This window comes from Lepus europaeus, chromosome 4 (assembly GCF_033115175.1).
Source record: "Lepus europaeus isolate LE1 chromosome 4, mLepTim1.pri, whole genome shotgun sequence".
Taxonomy (NCBI): Eukaryota; Metazoa; Chordata; class Mammalia; order Lagomorpha; family Leporidae; genus Lepus; species Lepus europaeus.
Window position 1 is genome coordinate 533,752 of NC_084830.1, and position 19,002 is coordinate 552,753.

Consider the following 19,002-nt stretch of genomic DNA (forward strand, 5'->3'; position numbering starts at 1 on the left):
ACAGCAGGGTCAGCCCCAGCGTCTGTCAAGGGCCAGGGAGGCTTTCTGCCACCCAAGGAAGTGTGAGCCCAGAGAGTCTGTAGGAGTCACAAACGGGCACACACACACACCCCACTGCACACGCGCTACACGCGTGGGCTGCATGCATACGCACCACACTGCCATCAACCTCCAGCCACTATCCTGTTGGAACCACAAACCCACCGCAGGGGGAGTAAGGACAGCCCCCTATGCCCAGGGGAGTAAGGACGGCCCTCCATGCCCAGGGGAGAAAGCACAGGCCCCCCAGGAGGCCTCACCAGGCTACAGCACAGTCTAGGCATCCTCTAGGAACCAGGCCACGGCACAGCTCTAGGCATCCTCTAGGAACCAGGCCACGGCACAGCTCTAGGCATCCTCTAGGAACCAGGCCCCGGCACAGCTCTAGGCATCCTCTAGGAACCAGGCCACGGCACAGCTCTAGGCATCCTCTAGGAACCAGGCCACGGCACAGCTCTAGGCATCCTCTAGGAACCAGGCCACGGCACAGCTCTAGGCATCCTCTAGGAACCAGGCCACGGCACAGCTCTAGGCATCCTCTAGGAACCAGGCCACGGCACAGCTCTAGGCATCCTCTAGGAACCAGGCCACGGCACAGCTCTAGGCATCCTCTAGGAACCAGGCCACGGCACAGCTCTAGGCATCCTCTAGGAACCAGGCCACGGCACAGCTCTAGGCATCCTCTAGGAACCAGGCCACGGCACAGCTCTAGGCATCCTCTAGGAACCAGGCCACGGCACAGCTCTAGGCATCCTCTAGGAACCAGGCCACGGCACAGCTCTAGACATCCTCTAGGAACCAGGCCTCGGCACAGCTCTAGACATCCTCCAGGAACCAGGCCATTTTGTGCCTCAGAGAAACACTCAGCTGATGAGGTCCCCTTTTACATATCAAAATATCAAATAAAACAAAAAGAATGAGGGGCTTCTTAGACTACAAAACCCTGCACCAACAGAAACAAGAAACCAACAATTTCAGGCTCTGCCAAGGCCCAGCAGAGGCAGAAGTCCAGTGAGCCGTGGCAGCTGAGTCGCTCACTCCCACGGGGGCTTGAACTGGCAACCTGACACCCGCAGGCAGAGGGAGCATACACAATTCTGCCAAGTTAGCAATGCATGGAGTGGACAGTGCGCTCCAGAGCCCCCTCCCTGGGGCAGCTCCCACCTTGGGGACAAGGCAGCCTCCAACCTCAGACCAGCTCTCCATGGCCCTGCCAAGTCTTCCCAGATACCAGCACCAAGGGGACAGAGACAACTCTCCCTCCCCGAGGCAGGAGCTTAGTCCACCACCTGGAGCAAAGGGAATGGCAAGCAGCCCCCGCTCACCAGCCTCAGAGCTGCAGTGGGGATGGCCAGTCTCCAGACAGGCCAGTGAGCCTGTTGGGGCACAGTCACACTCCAGGCACAGGACGAGGGGGCCCTCTATCCCGAGATGCCACCCTGGAGGGAGCCCAGGGGCAGTTCTCTGCCAACAGCCTGCACACATGCAGCCCACTGCTTCCGACTGGGCTGTGCACTCCCAAGCCAGGAAGGCCCAGCAAAGGGTGCCCCGAGGGTGTCCCCATGCGGGCAGGCAGACATACCTTGTCCCGGTGCCGCAGGAACTCCTCACAGGCACACAGCATCTCCGCGGGCTGCACCTCCCCAAGGGAGCACAGGGCCCTGCACACCTGCTCCTGCACAGCAGGGTCCTTGTCCGTGACCGCCTCCAGCAGGGGGTAGGACAGCTCTGTGGAAACAAGCCCCGTCCCCAGACACGGTCCAGCAGCCTCTTCACTGTGGCACAACTGCCACCCCAGATAGATGCCGTCAGCCTGGGGCCCAGTGTGGGGGTGGCACATTCCCGAAGCCTTAGGGCCACCCCACAGAACGGCCATGCCTACTGGCACCTGCAGCTACACAGTGGGCCTGCCTTCCACCCCTTGGGGTCGGGAGCACCAGGGGCCGCTGCCTGCCTGGGACACATGGGTTAGGCCTTCAGAAGACAGGCCCAGCTCCCCTCCCCACACACGAGGTTCTGCCAGCCATGATCACGAGGCCTTGGGCTCGGCCGGACAGGTTCCTCAGGGTCCATGTGCAGGACCACACCCCTCACGTCCCAGGACAGGCGTGAACATCTCCATCTCATCCTGTGTCACCTGGGTGGCCAGGCACCTTACGAGCAGAACCCATGGAGAGCAAGGAAGGAATAAAGCCAGACCCTGCCTCACGGCACTGAGAGAAGGCAGCGCTCACAGGCCAGGCCAGGCCTCAGCCAGTCATAAGCACCGCCCCAGGCAGAGACGAGACCCTGCGGGGCTGGCCATGCCCTCTGCTCCACCAGCAGGAGTCCGCCATGAGCAGGACGCTGCATTTGAACAGCCCCCACCTCCACACTCAATAGTTCAGCAAATAAGCCGCCCAAATTAAGGAGATCCACTCACATCTAAGTTTAACAAAGCAGAGCAAAGCTGGCCCGTCCTGTGGTCTGCACCTGCCCCTCCATGCAGGGCCCTCCTGCTGACCTCGGGCCCTCACATGGCTCGGGCCATCTGTGGGCAGTGCATGCTCCCTCCTCTGCTCTTCCCAGCCCTTGCCTGCACCCAGACTCCTCAGGTCTCTTAGTGGCCCTCAGCCTCAGCTGTGCCGCAGTGGCACTGACAGAACCCCCAGGCGCGGCCCAGGAGGGAGGAGGTGGAGCATGTGGGGGGAGCTTCCACCTCAGGGGGGCTGTGGGACTTTGTTGGGGAGGCAGGGGCCGGGGAGGCAGGTAGCAGCTCCATGCCAAGGCTGTGTCAAGGCGGGGAAGGCACAGCGACCCAAGGACCCTTCCCGTTCAGAGCGGTCGGGCCGAGCCCGAAGGAAGAGCTGTGTGCTCGGCTCCAGCAGCTGCTCCGGGCCAGCTCGACACAGCTTGAATGCCGGCCCCCTCGGAGTGCACACGCTGGGCTCCACTCCACGGTGGGCCCCGGGGAGCAGGGTTTGCTGTGCTCGTGTGCCAGTGCCTGGTTTGAGTCCCAGCTGCTGCACTTCTGGCCCAGCTTCCGGCTCGTGCACACCCTGGGAGGCAGCAGATGATGGATCCGCCACCCACATGGGAGACCTGGATGGAGTTCCTGCCTGGGCCTGACCAAGGTCCAGCTGTCGTGCGCATTTCACGAGTGAATGAGCAGACAGCAGATCGGTCTCTGCCTCTCTCTCTGCCATTCCGCTTCTCTAAGTTAGTCTTTAAACCGCGCAGTCTGAGGCATTTCATTACAGCAATCCAAATGGCCTGAGACAGCACTTTGTTTCCTGGAGAAAGCAACTTCTTCAAGACAGACTCCTTCAAGCCACAGCTGCCTGGCACCAAGGCCGGCTCTACACCAGAAGCCGGCAGGCTCGGAGCTCTGATGGGGCGCCAGGCATCCCAGAGCCGTGTAAATGCCCCAGCAAGGGGCAGCCCCATCCGTGGGGGCCTGGAGGCACTTGGGTCCCGCCCACACCGCACACTCACTCTTCACATAGGACTCGGTCATTTCTGAGGTCCTGGCTTCGCCCAGTGGGGACGGGGCAGCTTCTCCAACCTAGAATAACAAAACATTCATCCATGAGCCCCCACAACACCTAATTCCTCCAAAAGTTACTACTTCCTGTGGAACGTGAATTTGTTCTGTGGGAAATCTCTCTGCCACATTTCGGTTGAGCTGTTCGAGGGAAAGGACCCCTTCTCCTCAGATTCCGGTTCTGCTCTGTCCCTCAGCACCTGGCAGCCCTGCCCGTGAACTGGCCAGCAGGGCTTGTCCACCATCGTCAGCCTAGACAAGCAGCTCCCTGCTCACCCTGTGAAAGAGGGCGGATGCACACCTCGGAGCACCTCCCGCACAGACAGACATCAACACACACATCCCACTGCCTCTGCCTGTGGGGCACACGCCCAGCCCTGTCAGGGTCCCCCACCCCCGCACCCTGCCCCGACAAGGAGGCTGGCTTCACTGACTCCCGCGTCCTCCATTCTCTGACAGTTCCTTCAACCTCTGCGTCACCTCTCTGCCATCACTCCTCCCTAATACATCAGGAAAATGGGAAGACACAGTGCCCACCCTGAGCTGGGGGTGAGGGGGGCAGGCAGGGTGAGAGGTCATGCAAATCCTGGGAGTTACGGGAGGAAGAATCCAGGCCAGGAAGGCAGACTGACCCCAAGCGTCCACCCACATCCAAAAGCCCAGTGAGGAGGTCAGCACTAAGGTACAGCAGGTAAAGCCGCCACCTGCAACACCGGCATCCCACACGGGCATCAGCTCATGTCCCGGCTGCTCCATTTCCATTTCGTTTCTTTTTAAAGATTTATTTATTTGAAAAACAGAGTTACAAAGAGGGAGGGAGAGAGAGAGAGAGAGAGAGAGAGAGAGAGGTCTTCCATCCACTGGTTCACTCCCCGGATGGCCACAACGGCCAGAGCTGCACTGAGCTGAAGCCAGGAGCCAGGAGCTTCCTCCAGGTCTCCATTCAGTTACAGGAGCCCAGGGACGTGGGCCATCTTCTGCTGCTTTCCCAGGCCATAGCAGAGAACTGGATCACAAGTGGAGCAGCTGGGACGCGAACCAATGCCCATATGGGATGCCAGCGCTGCAGACGTCAGCCTTACCTGCCACGCCACAGCTCCAGCCCCCGTTCCACTTCTGATCCAGCTCCCTGCTAATGGTCTGGGGAAAGCAGCAGAAGATGGCCCAAGCTCTTGGGCCCCTGCACCCACGTGGAAGACCCAGATGAAGCTTCTAGTATTGGCCTGGCTCAGCCCAGACCACTGAGACCATCTAGGGAATAAACCAACGGATGGAAGATGGATCTCTCTCTGCAGCTGTTGTCATGCAAATAAATTTATTTATTTGAAAGACAGGAGTTATAGCGAGGTAGAGCCAGAGGGAGAGAGAGGTCTTCCATCTGCTGGTTCACTGTCCAAATGACTGCAATGGCCACAGCTGAGCTGATCTGGAGCCAGGAGCTTCTTCCAGGTCTCCCATGTGGGCATAGGGGCCCAAGGACTTGGGCCATCTTCCACTGCCTTCCCATGTGCATCAGCAGGGAGCTGGATCGGAAGTAGAATAGCCGGGACTCAAACTGGCACCCATATGGGATGCCGGCTCTGCAGGCTGGAGCTTTAACCCACTTTCCAGGGTGACAGGTTTTGAAATAGCAGCCCATGGGGCCAGCAATGTGGCATAGCGAGCTAAGCTGTCACCTGCAATGCCAGCATCCCCTATCAAAGCACTGGTTCCAAGTCCCAGCTGCTCTGCTCCTGATCCAGCTCCCTGCCAATGTGCCTGGGAAAGCAGGGGAAGAAAGCCCAAGTGCTTGGCCCCTGCCACTTATGTTGGGTAGCCAGGGAGAATTCCTCGCTCCCGACTTTGGCCTGGCCCAGCCCTGGTTGTCGCTGTCATCTGGGGAGTGAACCAGCAGATGGAAGAGACATCTCTGTCTCTCACACTCCCTTTCAAATAATTAAATCAATATTTTAAAAAATAAGTAAATAAGGCCAGCACCGTGGCTCAACAGGCTAATCCTCCACCTTGCGGCGCCGGCACACCGGGTTCTAGTCCCAGTCGGGGTGCCGGATTCTGTCCCCGTTGCCCCTCTTCCAGGCCAGCTCTCTGCTATGGCCCGGGAGTGCAGTGGAGGATGGCCCAAGTGCTGGGGCCCTGCACCCCATGGGAGACCAGGAGAAGCACCTGGCTCCTGCCTTTGGATCAGCACGGTGCACCGGCAGCAGCGCGCCGGCCACGGCGGCCATTGGAGGGTGAACCAACGGCAAAAGGAAGACCTTTCTCTCTGTCTCTCTCTCTCTCACTGTCCACTCTGCCTGTCAAAAAAAAAAAAAAAAAAAGTAAATAAGATAGAGCCCACAAGAGCACAATCAACAGGAAAGAAAAATGAACAAACCCGAGGCTGGCAGGAATCTCAGGAGACTGCAGGCAGAGGGAGCGCCCTGGCTTGGAAACACATGTCGTCTTTCTTCCTGGGGAGCATCTGCAAGGAGCAAGAGAAACCAGACATGAACGGGTGGGCCAAGCCTCTGCCTGCAGCGCTGGCATCCCATATGGGCACCAGGTTGAGACCCACTGCTCCACTTCTGAGCCAGCTCCGTGCCAATGTGCCTGGGAAAGAGGTGGAAGACGGTCCAAGTCGTCTGGCCCCTGCACCCACGTGGGAGACCTGGAAGAAGCTCCTGGCTCCTGGCTTGGGCCTGGCTCAGCACTGGCCGCTGCAGCCATTTGGGGAGTGAGGCAGTGGATGGAAGAGCAATTGATTGACAGATCTCTCTCTCTCTCTGCCTCTCTGTAACTCTGTCTTTCACATAAGTAAATAATCTTTAAAATGAAGCGAGGCAGAGGGAGGACTCCCATCCACTGCAGCTGGCTGTGAAGACGGAGGCGGCTCCGGGACAAGGGAAACTGAAGCTGGGACTCTGGTCCCACAGAAGCCAAGAACCAAAATCCACAAATGAACTGGAAGGGCAGGAGCAGCACCAGAGGACTACAGCCGGCGGACGGCTGGAGGACGGCAGCCGGGTGAACACCACATCAGGCTGCTCACTCGAAGAACTTTGAGAGAAGTTTGTGGTACTTTGTTAGAGCGAGGCTGAAAATTAATGCAAGGGCCACATGTGAGAAGACCCTGGCCAGGACTGGGGAAAGAGCCACCAGGAGGGGCTGGCAGCAGCAGCATCTGGAGCCCCACTCAGCCAGGACCCACGCCTGCTCCCAGCAGCCAAGGCACCAGGAAGTGTGCCCGAGTCACCTGGCCTCACAGCAGCACAGAGCTCAAGACTGACGAGTGTGGTAATGTCTGCACCAACACAGCAAGAGGACAGCATCTGGGTCCAGTCACAGGTCCAGGCCGGGCCTGCACGGTGGCACAGTGGGTTAGGCCACCACCTGCGATGCCCGCATCTCTCATCAGTGTTCCTATTCAAGTCCCAGCTCCCTCTGATCAGCCTGGAAAGCAGCAGAAAATGGCCCAGGTGCTTGGGCCCCTGCCACCCACATAGGGGGACCAGATGAAGCTCTGGCTCCTGGCTTTGGTCTGGCCTCGCCCTAACACTGGGGCCAACTGGAGAGTGAGTTAGCAGATGGAAGATTTCTCTGTTACTCTGCCTTCCAAATAAAAATAAAATAAATCTTAAAAAAAAAAAAAAAAGATTTCTAGATGCAAAGAAGAAAATTCAACTTACAATGAGGATGGCTCAATCAACACAAACTGACCTGGAAATGACGCAGAAGAGAGAATCAGGAGACAACATGTAGACAGCTACAGTCACCACAGTTCATACCCCTAAGAAATGCGGAAAGGCTGAACGTGCTCAAAGAATGAGGAAAGGAAAACAGGGCTAACATTAGTCATGGAAAGTCGTGGAAACTATACTGGACAAAACAGGCTTCCCAAACATAGCAATCCTAAACATTTATCCCCTAACAACAGAGCTTCAAAATCTCCAAAGCCAACTCTAATACAAATGAGAGAAAACAGACAAATCCAAATTATAATGGAGATTCTAACACCTCTCCATGATTGACAGAAAAAATAGACAGAAAATCTGTAAGAACAACACTGTTGGGGCCGGCGCTGTGTTGTAGTGGGTAAAGCTACCGCCTGCAGTGCTGGCATCCTACATGGGTGCCAGTTCAAGTCCCAGCTGCTCCACTTCTGATCCAGCTCTCTGCTATGACCTGGGAAAGCAGAGGAAGATGGCCCAAGTCTTTGTGCCCCCTCCCCAAAACCGTGTGGGAAGAAGCTCCTGGCTCCTGGCCTTAGATCGGCTCATCTATGGCCATTGAAGCCATCTGGGGAATCAAACAGTGGATAGAAGATCTCTCTCTCTCTCTCTCTGCCTCTGCCTCTCTATAACTCTGAAGTAAATAAATTATTTACTTATTTCAAATAAATAAATCTTTAAAAAAATAAATAAAAACCACTGTCAACCAACTTGACCTACAAAGTGGTTACAGAAACTCCATTCTGTGACAGAATATATACCGCTTCCCAAGCCACAAGAATAGAACTCAACCGAAGTAATTAAAGCAATTAGGCTCCAGGGAGTTCATGGCTAGTGTTTTATTTCTTTATTTTCATTTTACTTAGAAGGCAGAGACACAGAGACAGAAATCAAGATCTCCATTCACTGGTTCACTATCCAGACACCCACAGGGGCCAGGGCTGGGCCTGCCCAAAGCTAGGGGGTCTGGAGCTGCTTCCAAGCCGTCCACGTGGTGGCAGGGACCCAGGTACTTCCATGCGGCAGGCAGAAACCATGGGAGTCATTCTTCACATATCCTTCCCTTTCTGGGTACAGCTAGGGAAGGGAGAGAGAATGAGAATACAGCAATAGAAGGCAAACACAGAGCACAGAGCAAAGTGCTGAAAATCAACCCACAAATCCATGTGGATCAGCAATAACAATAAATATAAATGTGGCAAATCCACCAGTTAGAGAACGAGAGATGGGTCCAGTGTTGTGGTATAGCAGATAAAGCTGCTGCCTACAACACCTACATCCCATAAGGGCACCAGTTCATGTCCCGGCTGCTCCACTTCCCATCCAGTTCCCTGATAACGGCCTGGGGAAAGCAACAGAAGGTGGCCCAGAGCTTGGGCCCCTGCCACCCATGTGGTAGGCCTGGATGAAGCTTCAGCCTCGCTCAGTCCTGGCCAGGGTGCCTAGGTTTGCTGCAGGCTCCATTCTTGATTCCAGCTTCTTGCTGATGTGCACCCTGGGAGGCAGCCGTGATGGCTCAAATGGTTGGGGCCCTGCACCCACATGGAAACTGCACTGAGCTCCTGGTTCTTGGCTTCGACCACAGCCCAGCTCTGGCAGCTGCAGGCATCTGGGGACTGAACCAGCATCTGGGGAGCGAACGGTGGATTTGCAGGGACCCAAGCACTTGGGCCATCTTCTACTGCTTTCCCAGGCCTTAGCAGAGAGCTGAATGGGAAGAGGAGCATCTGGGACTTGAACCAGAGCCATATAGGATGCCAGCGCTGCAGGCACAGGATTAACCTACTGCACCAAAGCACCGGCCCCCTCCATTCTTTTTTAATTGTGTTTTTCTATAAACTTTTTGAAGCTCCCTTTTATCCATATTTCAAATCGTGTTGTACACCATAAATATATACAACTGTCATCAAATCTAAAAAGCATTTTGAGAAAAGAAAAGGGAAAAGACAGCAGAAGGAGGGAGGAGGCGCGTTCCAGGGGGGAGCTGGAGAGGAGCCTGGGTGGGAGCTCCACGGAAGGGAGAGAACGGCACGCGTGGCAGTGGGCGGGGACACCACCGCCGCAGCTGGGGCTTCTGAGCAGGGCAGCAGACAGGGTGGTGTGCCAGGGGGGATCCTGCCTCAGGGAGAACGTGCAGACCACACTGACTTTGAGTCTGGCCTGGAGCCCTAGTGGGGGCCGGGGTGCCCCCCAATCCAGTGAGGGGAACGCACAGTTCTTTCCCCCAGCCCCAACAAGGGCGCCATCTTGACGCCAACAGAGGCTGCAGCAGCTCTGGCACGCGTGACCAGGGGATTTTACCAGAGGGGAAATCCACGTTCCCTACTGACTTTGCGTCTGGCTTAGAGGGTTGGCAGGGGCCGGGCATCCGCTCAGGACTGTGAGGAGCCACCATCCCCTCAACCTATCACAGGCTCTGGGGCTCAAACTGGCAAGGAGGAGCGCCCACAGGCAGAGGGCTCTGGGAATGTCTCTGCTCCCTTCGTGGATGGGGGAGGCCCACAGGCTGACAGTGGATCCTCTGCAGCCTGACTGTGGCAATTCTGTGACCGTGGGGAGTAGCTGGGTCTCTGGGCAATCACTGTGTCTGGCGTCAGAGGCTCAGAGCTCCTGACTGCCGAGGGTCACTGCAGAGGGCTCCATGCTCAGAGACCCACCCCGATCCTTTGTGCAGTGTATGCACCTGTGTGGGTGGGGGGCTGTACCCACCCTGGGCTAAGCCCGGCATGCATCACCTCAGAAAGAGGAGGCGAGGCCAACAGGCATGATCATACCTTCACGCCAGCTGACAACAGAGCAGATCCGCCCCCTGGAAGTCTCACCCCATCCTCAAGACTGACCAGAGCTCCCTGGCCCCACCAGCACGTGCCTCTGATACCCACTGAAGGCGCAGACACTCCACTAAAGCCACAGAGGCACAGTTCAAGGATAAAACCCATTAGAGGAGAAATCCAACAAGTGTTTCCACAAACGCCTAAGAATAAATGCAGAAACACAAGAAACAAGGAAGACAGCATGACTCCTCACAAGGAGCATAGCACTCCAAATCAGAATGGGAAGACAAAGAGACTGGTGAAATGTCTGGAATGAACTCAAAAGAATGACCACAAAATTACTCAGAAACACAGAGAAACCAGTTCACGAGATAAGGAAATCCATACACTATATGGATGAAAAATTTTGCTGAGCAATTGAGATACTGAAGGCACAGCAAACTGAAATATTAGAAATGAAGAACTCAATATGTCAAACAGAAAATACACTGGAAAGCCTCAGCGACACAACAGAAGAAAGAATATCCGAGGTGGAAGACAAATCCTTGGAAATATCTCAGTCAGACAAAAAAAATCAGAAAAAGAAAATAGTGCTCAAGATTTACGGGAGCTATCAAGTGACCAAACGTGTCTTAGGAGTTCCTGGAGGTGTGGAAAGAGAGGACGGATCAGAAGGCCGACACAGTGAAGTAACGGCAGGAAACACCCGAGTTGGAGAAAGGAAGGAAGGCAGCAACAGTCCTGCCGGACCAGAAAGGATCTTCAACACAGCACACTACAGCCAAACTTTCCACAGCAAATTCTAAATGCCAGGTCACCTTCCGAGGAGCCCCAATTAGACTAACAACCGATTTATCATCAGAAACCCTACAGGCTAGGAGAGAGTGGAGATACAGTCCAAGTCCTACGAGAAACTGTTAACCCAGAATGCTGTGCCCAGCAAAGCTCTCACTTATAAATGAAAGTGAACTAAAGGTCTTAAAAACAGACAGTTCAAATAATTTGTCACCATTTGTCAAGCCTTACAAATGATTCCTTTTTTATATTTTTTTCTTTTTTGTGTGTTGGAGTATGTGTGTGTGTTGGGGTGTGTGTCCTGGGATGTACGCTGGTGGGTATGCTGGGGTGTGTGCGCTTATTTGGGGTGTGCTCTGAAGCTTGGGCACCACGCTTCTTCCTCCAGCAAGCTCCTCACAACAAATGATTTTTTAAAGATTTATTTATGTATTTATTTGAAAGGCAGAGAGAGAGAGAGAGAAGGAAAGAGAGTTCTTTGATCCACTGGTTCACTCCCCAAATGGCTGCTATGGCCGGGGCTGGGCCAGATGGAAGCCAAGAGCCAAGAGCTTCTTCTGGGCCTCCCACATTGTGCAGAGGCCCAAGCACTTGGGCCATCTTCCAATGCTTTCCCAGGTGCATTAGCAGGGGGCTGGATTGGAAGTGGAGCAGCTGGGACTCAACCATGGGATGCTGGTGCTATAGGCAGAGGCTTAACTTTCTACGCTACAGCACTGGCCCCAACAAATAATTCTTCAGGATGAAACAGAGAACAATATTCATAATTATGAAAGAATGTGAAGGCAGAAAATCTAGTAAAAGTAAAAAGGAAACCCAAAACAAACAATAGAAGTATTAATAGAATGGTAGACCAAATCATTACTTGGTCTATGTATCCCATAAGTTATTATTATGGTCTACCCTAGAGAAAGTTCCACAACAATAATAACCTTGGATGTAAATGCCCTAAATCCTCCAATTAAAAGGTACAGATTAGCTGAATGGATTAAAAAACAAGATCCATTGGGGCTGGCACTGTGGCACAGAGGGTAAAGCCGTCGTCTGCAATGCTGGCATCCTATATGGGTGCTAGTTCCTGTCCCGGATGCTCCATTTCCAATCCAGCTCTCTGCTGTGGTCTGGGAGAGCAGGAGACTGTCCAAGTCCTTAGGCCTCCGCACCTGCCCGAGAGACCAGGAAGAAGCTTCTGGCTTCTGATCAGCCCAACTCCAACCATTGCAACCATCTGGGGAGTGAACCAGTAGATGGAAGACCTCTCTCCAACTCTGCCTTTCAAATAAATGAATAAATCTTTTAAAAAAAGACCCATCTATCTGCTGCCTACAAGAAACATGCCTCACCAACAAAGATATACACAGACTTAAAATCAAAGGATAAAGAAAGATATTCCATGCTAATGGAAAGCAATATGAGCAGGGGTAGCCATTCTAATATTAGACGAAATAGATTTTAACACAAAAACTGTTAAATGACACAAAGAAGGGCATTATGTAATGATTAAGGGATCAATTCAACAGGAAGATGTGACTATAGTAACTGTATATGCACCCAATGCTAGGGTGCCTGGGTGTTTAAAATCTATGTTCATGGATCTAAAGAGAGACACAGAATCCAGCAGTAATGGGGGACTCCAACACCCCCACTTTCCTCACTGGACAGATCAAATAGACAGCAAATCAACCAAGAAACGGAGCTAATCGACGCTCTGGACCAAACGGACCTAACTGATACCTACAGCACATTCTTTTGATCAGTACAGAGAACTTTCTCCAGGATAGACCATATGCTAGGCCATAATGTAGTCTCAGAAAATTTAAAAAAAAAAATTGAAATCATACCCTGTATCTTTTCTGACCACACTGGAATGAAGCTGGAAATTAACAACTTAAGAAACTCTAGAAAATATACAAACACTTGGAGACTAAACAACACACTCCTGAATGAACAGTGGGTTACAGAAGAAATCAAAGGGGAAAGCAAAAGTTTCCTGTAAACAAATGAAGATGACAACACAACATATCAAAACTTACAGGATACAGGAAGAGCAGTTTTAAGAGGGAAGTTTATAATAATTAGTGTCTACATCAAGAAATTGCAAATACATCAAATAAATGATTTATCAATGCATCTCAAGGACCTAGAAAAAAGCGGCCAGGGTTGTGGCATTAGTGGGTAAAGCCACCACCTGCAACACCTGCATCCCATATGGGCACCGGTTCAAGTCCTGGCTGATCCACTTCCAGTCTCGCTCCCTGATGATGGCCTGGGAAAGGCAGCGGAAAATGTCCCAAGTGTTTGGGCCCTTGCCACCCATGTGGGAAACCTAGAGAAAACTCCTAGCTCTTGTCTTTGGCTTGGCCCAGCAGTGGCCACGGCAGCCATATGGGAACTAAACTAGTAGATGGAGGATCTCTGTCTCTCCCTTTCTCTCTCTTTCAGATAAATAAATACATCTTTAAAAAACAACAGCGGAGTCCAGCACTGTGGTGCAGAAAGTTAAGCTTCCACCTGCAATGCCAGCGTCCCATAAGGGTACCAGTTCGAGTCCCATCTGCTCCATTTCCAATCGAGCTCCCTGCTAATGCTCCTGAGAAAAGCAACAGACCCCTGCACCCACATGGGAGATCCGGAAGAAACTCCTGGCTCCTGGCTTCAGCTTGACCCAGCCCTGGTCATTGCAGCCATATGGGGAGTGAACCAGCAAATCCAAGATCTCTCTCTCTCTCTGTATATCTGCCTTCTGAATAAATATATAAATCTTCAAAACAGCAATAACAAACCAAAAATTAGTAGGAAGAAATAATTAAAATTAAAGAATAAACAAAATTAAAGTCCCCCAAAATACAAAAGAGCAGTGAAAGCACATGGGCCCCTGCACCCACCTGGGTGACCCGGAAGAAGCTCCCGGCTCCTGGCTTCAGAATGACCCAGCCCTGGCTGTTGCAGCCATTTGGGGAGTGAACCAGCGAGTGGAAGACTTCTTGTTGTCCGTAACTCTGCCTCTCAAATAAATAAATAAATCTTTAAAGAGAAAAACAAACCGAAGAACAAAAACCAAATTATTATCTCAATAGATTAAGAGAAAGCATTGATAAACTAAAACATCCTTTCATGATAAAAACCCTTAAGCAAACTGGGTATAGAAAGAATAATCCTCAATACAACGAAGGCACTATATAACAAACCCACAGCCAGCATCATATTGAATGGGGAAAAGTTGGAAGCATTTCCACTAAGATCCAGAACCAAAGATGCCCACTTTCACCACTGCTATTCAATACAGTTCTGGAAGTTTCAGCCAGAGCCATTAGGCAAGAAAAAGACATCAAAGGGATGCAAATTGGAAAGGAGGAAGTCAAACTATCCCTGTTTGCAGATGACATGATTCTACACATAGGGGAACCAAAAGACTCCACTAAGAGACTACTGGAACTCAAAGAAGAGCTGGGTAAAGATGCAGGACATAAAATCAACACACAAAAATCAATGGCCTTTGTATACAAAGACAATGCAATGACTGAGAAAGAACTTGTAACATCACAATAGCTATAAAAGTTTTTAAATACTTTGAAATCAATGTAACTAAGGAGGTGAAAGATCTCTACAATGAAAACATTAAAAGAGACACAGAAAAAATGGAAAAATCTTCCTGTTACTGACACAAAAGCAGACATGTAGACCAACAGAACAGAAAAGAAACTCCACAAATCAATCCAGGCATCTACAACCAACTCACCTTTGACAAAGAACTCAAACCAATCCCTGGAGCAAGGACGGTCTCTTCAACAAGTGATGCTGGGAAAACTGGGTCTCTGTAGGCAGAAGTATGAAACAAGACCCCACCTTACACTTTATACAAAAATCGACTCACAGTGGATCAAGGATCTAAATCGGTGACCTGATACAATCAAATTACTAGAGGAGAATATTGGGGGAACTCTGCAAGGCATTGGCATAGCTGGCATTGTAGCACAGCAGGTTAAACCACTGATGGGCTGCCAGTATCCCATACCAGTGCTGGTTCAAGTCCCAGTGCTCTACTTTTAGGGTCCACCACTGTGGTAAGGTAAGCCTCCACCTGAGACACCGGCATCCCATATAGGCTCCAGTTCAAGTCCCAGCTGTTCCATTAACAACCCAGCTCCCTGCTGATGGCCTGGGAAAACAGTGGAAAATGGCCCAAGTGCTTGGGCCCTGCACCCACATGGGAGAACCATAAGAAGCTCCTGGCTCTGGACTGGCCCAGCTCTGGCCACTGCAGCCATTTGGGGAGTGAACCAGTAGATGGAAGAACTTTCTCTCTGTGTCTCCCTAATAAATAAATAAATCTTTAAAAAAAAAAAAAAAGACATTGGCATAGGCAAAGACTTCTTGCAAAAGACTCCCGAAGCACAGGCAATCAAACCCAAAGCTGACAAATGGGATTACATCAAGCTGAGAAACTTCTGCACTGCAAAGGAAACACTCAACAAGGTGAAGAGGCAACCAACAGAATGAGAGAACATATTTGCAAACCATGCAACTGATAAAGGATTAATACCCACAATCTACAAAGAGTTTGAGAAATACAACAACAACAACAGAAATAATCTAGTTAAGAAATTGTCAAAGGACTTGAACAGACATTTTTCAAAAGATGAAATTCAAATGGCCAACAGACACATGAAAAAATGTTCAGGATCACTAGTCATTGAAGGAAATGCAACACAAAACAATGAGGTTCCACCTCACCCCAGTTAGAATGGCTCTCATACAGAAATCAACAAACAACAAATGCTGGTGAGGAAGTGGGGGAGAAGGTGCACTAATCCACTGTTGGTGGGAATATAAACTGGTGCGACCACTGTGGAAGACAGTATGGACATTCCTCAGAAATCTGAAAACAGAGGTACCATATGACCCAGCCATCCCACTCCTGGGAGTTTACCCAAACGAAAGGAAATCATGATGCGTATGAAAGAGTGATCTGTTCCCCCAAGTTTACTGCAGCTGAATTCACAATAGCTCAGATAAGGAATCAACTCAGATGTCCATCAACCAATGACTGGGTAAAGAAACTGATATAAACACACAATGGAATACTACTCAGCCATAAAAAAATAATGTGCAACAAAATGGATGCAACTGGAAAGGATTATACTTAGTGGTTTATACCAGCCCCCAAAAGATAAATATCATGTTTTCCCTGATTTGTTGTAACAGAGTACAAAAAAAAACATACATTGACATTTTGAGATTCAATGATTGTTTACAGCTCTTGTCTCTACTGTTGACAAACAATGTTTTTTTTTTCCTTCTATTTGTTGAACTCTTTATTTAGTGGAGGGTTAAGCTTATGACTATCAAATAAAAATATGTCATTATAAAAATCATTAGAAAGAGTGGCCAGCTCTGTGGTGTAGCGGGTAAACCCACCGCCTGCAGTGCCGGCATCCCACATGGGCATTGGTTTGAGTCCCAGCTGCTCCACTTCTGATCCAGCTCCCTGCTATGGCCTAGGAAAGCAGTAGAAGATGGCCTGAGTGCTTGGGCCCCTGCACTCACGAGGAAGACCCGGAAGAAGCTCCTGGCTTCCGACTGGCACCATGCCAACAGCTGCAGCCAACTAGGGAGTGAACCAGCGGATGGAAGACCTCTCTCTCTCTCTGCCTCTCTGCAACTCTTTCAAATAAATAAATAAATCATGTTTTAAATGGTAAGAAAGAATAAGGGAGGAAAGAGGGTGGGAGCATGGGCAGGAGGTAAGCATCACTATGCTCCTCAATCTGTATCTAGGAAGTACATGAGATTTGTTTCCCTTATAGAAATAAAAAAAATTATAGGAGAAAAAAAAGACACCACGAGGGCAAATTACAATATGACAATAGGCTAATTTGCCTAATATTAATGTGCAAACTAAGGCAAACAAGAAGGACAAAGTTCACACACGAATTCTCACAGACACAAGATGGCTGTGCTGGCCAGCCCTCAGGATGAGCAGGTACGGTCTCCTGCCTTTCTAGAGTCAAGGGCGATGAGGCCCAGAGGTCACAGGGACCAAGTGCCAGAGCCAGATGCCCAGCGTCTCCCGGCGTGTGCTCCTGCATAGCCTGGAGCAGGTGTGGCACCTCCCATTCCACCATCTATAAACGGTGACTCAGCACCTCCAGCCCCACGCTGTGACTCAGGGCAAGGCCGGGCAGTCAAGCTTGCGCCTCAGACACAGCTGCCTGGGTGCTGGGCGCTGGCACTGGGGCTTGGGGAGCAGCTACCTGGAGCCTGAATAAGCCAACCTCCACGTCCTGCACCTGTCTACACCAGTGGTGCACAGACAATAATGAACGTGGTACTAGAGAAAACAGCCCAAGAACAAGTCAGGCTCCAGTTAAATGTTTTAAAAAAAGAAAACCTAATGGGAGAAGGTGGCTGTAGACAGAACTCACGTCACCTGAAGAGAGAAGCTGCTGCTTCCTTGTTCCACATCTAGGAAATGCCCTGCAGACATCCCAGGCCACAGCCCCTGAGTGAGGCTCTCTGAGCCCGAAGGGGGCCAGGTGGGTGTGGGAGGTGGGGTAGGCCAAGTACCAAGCCTACGGGCACTGATGGGCAGCCTGGAGGGTCCAGTGTATGCCGGGGTAGGGGGGTCACCCACACACAGAGCACAAGGGACTCTCCCAGCTGGTCCATGAGCCAGAGAAAATCAACTTCCGGAGTCACCAGAAAAACGTGGGCTGGTGACCCAGGAAACCTAGGCCTGCAGCTCACTGCCCACTGGCCCGAGACTGGGGTTTCTCTGGAGAAATCCGGCAGCAAAGCCGCGTACAACAAGGAGCTCCTCCAGCTGTTTAGAAGCAGGTTTGTCATGAGGTCCAGCAGCCAGGAATCTCCGAGCACTGGCCAGGGGCTCCTGGGAGAAGTGGCAGCGTTTCCTGGTGCTCCCAAGCGCAGGAGATGGAGCCGTGTGAGCGGTGCTGAGAGGACGCCTTTCACCCGGAGCAGCTCTGCCTGGGAGAGGGGTCGGAGGCCTGGGACTGCTGATCACCTGGGCCTCTGTGGAACCCAGAAAGACGGAGCCGTGGGCCCATCCAGCCCAGAACACAGCCCCCAGGCCAACACAGCCGACCGGGGAGCCCGTCACAGCCAGTGGCTCCCAGAGAGCCCCAGGACCTCCGAGCATCCCCCTCCGGATGGTCACCACCACTCAGACCCGACAGTCCTCGGCGAAGCTCCCGCCCTTCGCCGCTGGCAGCCGGCGGCACCCCATGTCCCTCTGCCAGCTCCCCTCTGGGTCCGCCAGCTCCCACGCGGCCCCTGCCTCCAGGGTCACACGCCCAGGCTCCCGACCCGGTGCCCTGCGCGCAGACCTGGTTGCACGCGAGTTTGGGGTCTGTCCAGCGAGCGGTCTCCTCCGGCCGGGCCCCGCGCCTCAGCTACGCGGACGCTGCAGGACGAGCGGGACCCGAACTCCGAGCCGGCCGGCTGTGCTCGGACCCTTCCCGCGCCCCTCGCGGCGGCCCGGCCACGCAACGCGGGGAGAGCACGGCGTGGGCGCGGCTCCCCGGCCAGGCCCTCGGGACCCCGTCGGCTGCGCCACGGGAGCCTGCGGGGCCAGGGACGCGGGCGGCCGCGCCGCGCGGGTCTCTTCCGGGTGGGACGCGGCGGGGTCGGGACAGCGGGGCGCGGGGCACACCCGGCCCTCCCGCCCGGGCTTCCTGACAGGCGCGTCCCCCGCGCCGCGGAAGGCGCAGCTCAGCTCACCGCCTACCTGAGGGGGGGCCGCCGCCGCCGCCGCCGCCGCCGCCGCCGCCGCCGCCGCCGCCGCCGCCGCCGCCGCCGCCTCAGCCGCCGCCTCAGCCGCCGCCACCCGGCGTGGGCGGAGCCGAGCTCGCCGTGCCCACCCCCGCCGCCCTCTGGCCAACCGCGACCTGGCGCGCGGCGGCCCGGCCACGCCCCCACGCGATGGCTGCGTTCACTGGCTGGAGGCACGTCCTTCAGGCTCGCTCCGCCTCCTGCCCCGCCCCCGCGGTCTTGGACTGCGCAGACTCCGCTCCGCACTCGGCCCCGCCCCCGCCTCCCCGTGACCGGCGCACCTGACTGTTGGGCGCGCGCGCTGCCCCGGCCGCGCCGGCGCCGGCCCCCAGCTGGACAGCATCGCTTCGTGTCCCGGTGAGACGCACACGCC

At 53.2% G+C, this 19,002-nt stretch overlaps 1 protein-coding gene across 12 annotated transcripts in view; it reads right to left on the bottom strand.

Moving 5' to 3' along the window:
• MROH1 (maestro heat like repeat family member 1) overlaps window positions 1-18,613 on the bottom strand; it is a 73,673-nt gene extending 55,060 nt beyond the window's left edge. For 2 of the 12 annotated variants that reach the window (XM_062187865.1, XM_062187857.1), the window contains exons 1-5: window positions 14,578-14,768; window positions 13,724-13,862; window positions 5,937-6,023; window positions 3,514-3,583; window positions 1,622-1,767 (exon numbers count right to left, since the gene is read on the bottom strand). In XM_062187865.1, coding sequence (XP_062043849.1) covers window positions 1,622-1,767; window positions 3,514-3,535 — 168 coding nt within the window. In that variant the 5' untranslated portion in view covers window positions 3,536-3,583; window positions 5,937-6,023; window positions 13,724-13,862; window positions 14,578-14,768. Of the gene's footprint in view, window positions 1-1,621; window positions 1,768-3,513; window positions 3,584-4,644; window positions 4,773-5,936; window positions 6,024-13,723; window positions 13,863-14,577; window positions 14,772-18,585 lie in introns of those variants that run through there. The other 10 variants (XM_062187868.1, XM_062187866.1, XM_062187867.1 and 7 more) reach the window with 9 other exon arrangements.
• Between the last annotated feature and the right edge of the window lie 389 nt (window positions 18,614-19,002).